This window comes from Eurypyga helias, unplaced genomic scaffold, assembly GCF_000690775.1.
Source record: "Eurypyga helias isolate BGI_N326 unplaced genomic scaffold, ASM69077v1 scaffold1380, whole genome shotgun sequence".
Classification (NCBI taxonomy): Eukaryota; Metazoa; Chordata; class Aves; order Eurypygiformes; family Eurypygidae; genus Eurypyga; species Eurypyga helias.
In genome coordinates this window covers 35311-38837 of record NW_010227672.1, presented here as the reverse complement: position 1 = coordinate 38837, position 3527 = coordinate 35311, and the positions used below count along the sequence as shown (strand labels likewise).

At 40.1% G+C, this 3527-nt stretch overlaps 1 protein-coding gene across 1 annotated transcript in view; it reads left to right on the top strand.

Moving 5' to 3' along the window:
• The window catches only part of TRPC6 (transient receptor potential cation channel, subfamily C, member 6), a 43175-nt gene that overhangs the window by 38347 nt on the left and 1301 nt on the right, over positions 1-3527 (top strand). Inside the window, exons 9-10 of the mRNA XM_010157038.1 lie at positions 763-846; positions 2744-2819. Of these exons, the coding sequence (XP_010155340.1) occupies positions 763-846; positions 2744-2819 (160 nt within the window). The remainder of the gene's footprint in view (positions 1-762; positions 847-2743; positions 2820-3527) is intronic.

The window sequence follows — 3527 nt, the reverse complement described above, 5'->3', positions numbered from 1 at the left end:
CATCCTGACCTTGAATTTTCCCGGGGATGGGGAATCTACCACTTCCCTGGGCAGCCTCTTCCAGTGTTTTGCCACTCTCCTTGTAAAAAATTTCTTCCTTATATATAGTCTAAATCTACACTCTTTTAGTTTAAAGCCATTAAACTAAATCAAGAGGGTAAGAGGTAACAGGTTTAAATTGAAAATGAGGAGATTTAGATTAGATATCAGGAAGACGTTCTTCACGGAGAGGGTGGTGAGGCACTGGAATAGGTTGCCCAGAGAAGCTGTGGATGCCCCATCCCTGGAAGCATTCAAGGCCAGGCTGGATGAGGCTTTGAGCAACCTGGTCTAGTGCAAGGTGTCCCTGCCCGTGACAGGGGGGTTGGAGCTAGATGATCTTTAAGGTCCCTTCCAACCCAAACCATTCTGTGATTCTAACATTCATTATTCCTTGTCCTGTCACAACAGGCCCCCTAAAATCTGTGCTGAGGGCTCTGGAGCTGGATGCTGTATTCCATCAGAGTTTCACCAGGGCAGATGTTAGGAGCAGGTGAGAGGCCGAGTAAAGGGAGAAAATGTTCCAATTCTCACTTTTTCTACATCACAGTCTGAAAGTGTTTCAACTCTTGTGATGGAAGTCTGCAAAGGTACAAGGACTTTACCACAGTAATTTAATACTCCCCAAACTGAGCTTAGCAGTTACTGCTCTGTGATACGATATATGCATGAGAGAATTGTTGTTCTATTTATTTTGTGCTGTAAATAATGTGTATATTTCAGCTTGGTCAGAGGAAGCAATCAAGTATAAGAAGCTCAGATGAAATCCACTTAAACAGTTTAAACAACACTCCAAGGCAATACCAGGTAAAAAACCTGTTTATTTCTAAACAAAATCAAGAAGTAGTAGAACTGGCAGACTGACAGCATGAGGACACTTTTGAATTTATTTTAAACAACGTGAATCAAGGATAAATCCACACACCTTGTATATATCAGAAATAAATGGTTTAGGTATTTGCAGTACAATCTGAGAGTGTTTTTCTCTCTTTGTTTCTTAAATGTTACCCTTATTGTACAATATTGTAAAGCACTTGAAAAATGTTTTTAATTTTAGAGACAGGTTGAGTCCTCAACTGTACAGTGTGAATTAAGGAAACCAAAAAGCAACCCAGTATCTTCCTATTCCATCCACTGAAGTGGCTCAGCTTATTGCGCCACACCTGTATCTTCTTACAGCTCAAGCACTACAAATATCTCAGCCGTTATGCTACCAGTGCGGTCTGTTTATGGTTTGCCTCCTGAACAACTGCGATGAGCCTTTGTGCAGTTAGGTATAACTGCACCGGACTGAGACCAAGCACAGTCTGAATAAAGCTCAGCTACTGTGTTCCAGGAGGTACTCCTTTCCTTCCTGTAACACTGCAGAGCAGGTGGAAAGGAAGAAGCAAGAGCTGCCTGGGCAATAGGACAAGACCATCAGAATGCAAAAGGGTAGAGAAAACGAGTATACCTTTTTTAACCATAAGACAGAAAACAGTTTTTCCCCTTGGGCAGGCTAGCTCTGCTCCGCTGTCACGTTATGCAGTGTCTGCACAAGCCTGTTCCAAAAACTCCCTGACTTTCACAGCCGATTTCATTATGATGCAGTGATAGATAATAAGATTACAGATTTATCCTATAAACGTGCGGATGTGTGGCTTTGTATTTGAAACATTCTTGGATTATTGAAATAAACAGTACAGCTGCTGACCTTGCAAGCCTGACTCTAGTGATGGTCTGAAACCACCAATCTGGGATGATTCACCTCACAGCCACCTCTGGTCAGATCTGTTTCTGTGGAGGCAAAAGCAGACACATAAACCTATGTGTATTTTCTATCTTGAAGTGAGAAGCAAAAACTATTGTGTTGTAATGGGTTACACCATATGAAAATATTAAGCCCAAAGATAAAAAAATAGATCCTCAAAGGGAATTAGATACCTTGTTCTTACTGAAGTAATTTGAACTAATGTGAGAATCAGGGGTGGATTTCACGTGGAATGGTAAAATTTACATCTAAATTTGCTGTCCTAGACTCCAGTTATTGGCAGAGAGGATAATCATTCTAGTGGTGTGATTTATTTGATCAGTTTTAGTTGTCTGAGATGAACTGTGCTCTTAGGTTTGCTTTTTCTATCCATAGAGGGAATTAAATGTGACTACGCATAGATATGTATATTTATATTTGAAAATATCTGTATTTGGTTAGATGAGTCCCAGCTGAGATGCTTAAATGACTCTTAGAATTTTGTGTCCCATTTTCTCTAAGCCTCACACTGGGAAAAGATAATTTATCAAGTATAATACAAAAATGGTTTAAAATAGACTGATGGCAAAAGGGTTCACCAATTAGCACTGCTAATCAGGGTCATTATCATCTCCTGGTAGCAATAAAGTCTAGATGGTTTAACCTACATGGAGGTCAAAGTTGCAACTGTATTAGTCATTCTCATAGACCCCAGTAGTAGGTTAAGCTTCGTGAATGATAACATTCCTAAGCTTAGTGCTTAGTTTTCTAAATTTCATGTACCTATATGTGCAGAATCATAAAATTTAAACATCTACAGTAGATGAAAGCAGAGATTTTGTTATATTCCTTTAACCTGGTAAGTCCTACACTGAAATGTCTGAATGCAACAGAAAGTAGCAGAGCTCATATTTTGAAATGTCATAGCCATACTAAAAAGTCCAAAACTGAGAAAACTCTTTCTCTTCTCTGCAGAAAATAATGAAGCGCCTCATTAAAAGATATGTACTGAAAGCTCAGATAGATAAGGAAAGTGATGAAGTCAATGAAGGTGAGTATGTTGATGAACTGTATGTTTACCTCTAATCAGAGAATCAAAACAACAAAATTAAAGTAGTTACATATGACACTTGAAAAAATATTTCCAAAATATTTAATCCACTTGACATGTTTACAAGCACAAGATGTAAAATTAACATGAAACTGAAGTTAAGGAAGAGATGTGGCTTTCTGTCTCTGCTTTCCTGTCAGAAACTGTCAGTGATCTGACAACTTCTTGTGAACAGTGTTTCTGCTTCTAGTAATGCCCATTCATTTCCCGTGGTGAGGCTGCACTTAATGCTGCACCTGGTTTGGGGCGCTCCCTTTGAATTCTCCCTTGTGTGGGTATGTGTTCTTACTGGGGATTTATATATGGGAATACACATACTACAGCCTTTTTTTGGTGTGATTTATTAGCTGGAAACAGCTCATGAATCCACTTTGCAGAAATGTTCTGATCTGTTTGCACACCTCTGATGCTGGAAAGACACAGTGCAGCTGGAAAAAGAGAGGACCACTCTTTTGGACACTGAGAGGCCTTGTTGCTGGCCAGGAGGCCTCTGTCATCCTGATCTGCATGATCTACAGCAAAGGACTGACCTGCATGTTCTGTAGTGTTGGCTAAAAGCCGACTGAATATGAGCCAAGAGTGTGCCCAGGTGGCCAAGAAGCCCAATGGCATCCTGGCCTGAATCAGGAACAGTGTGGCCAGCAGGAC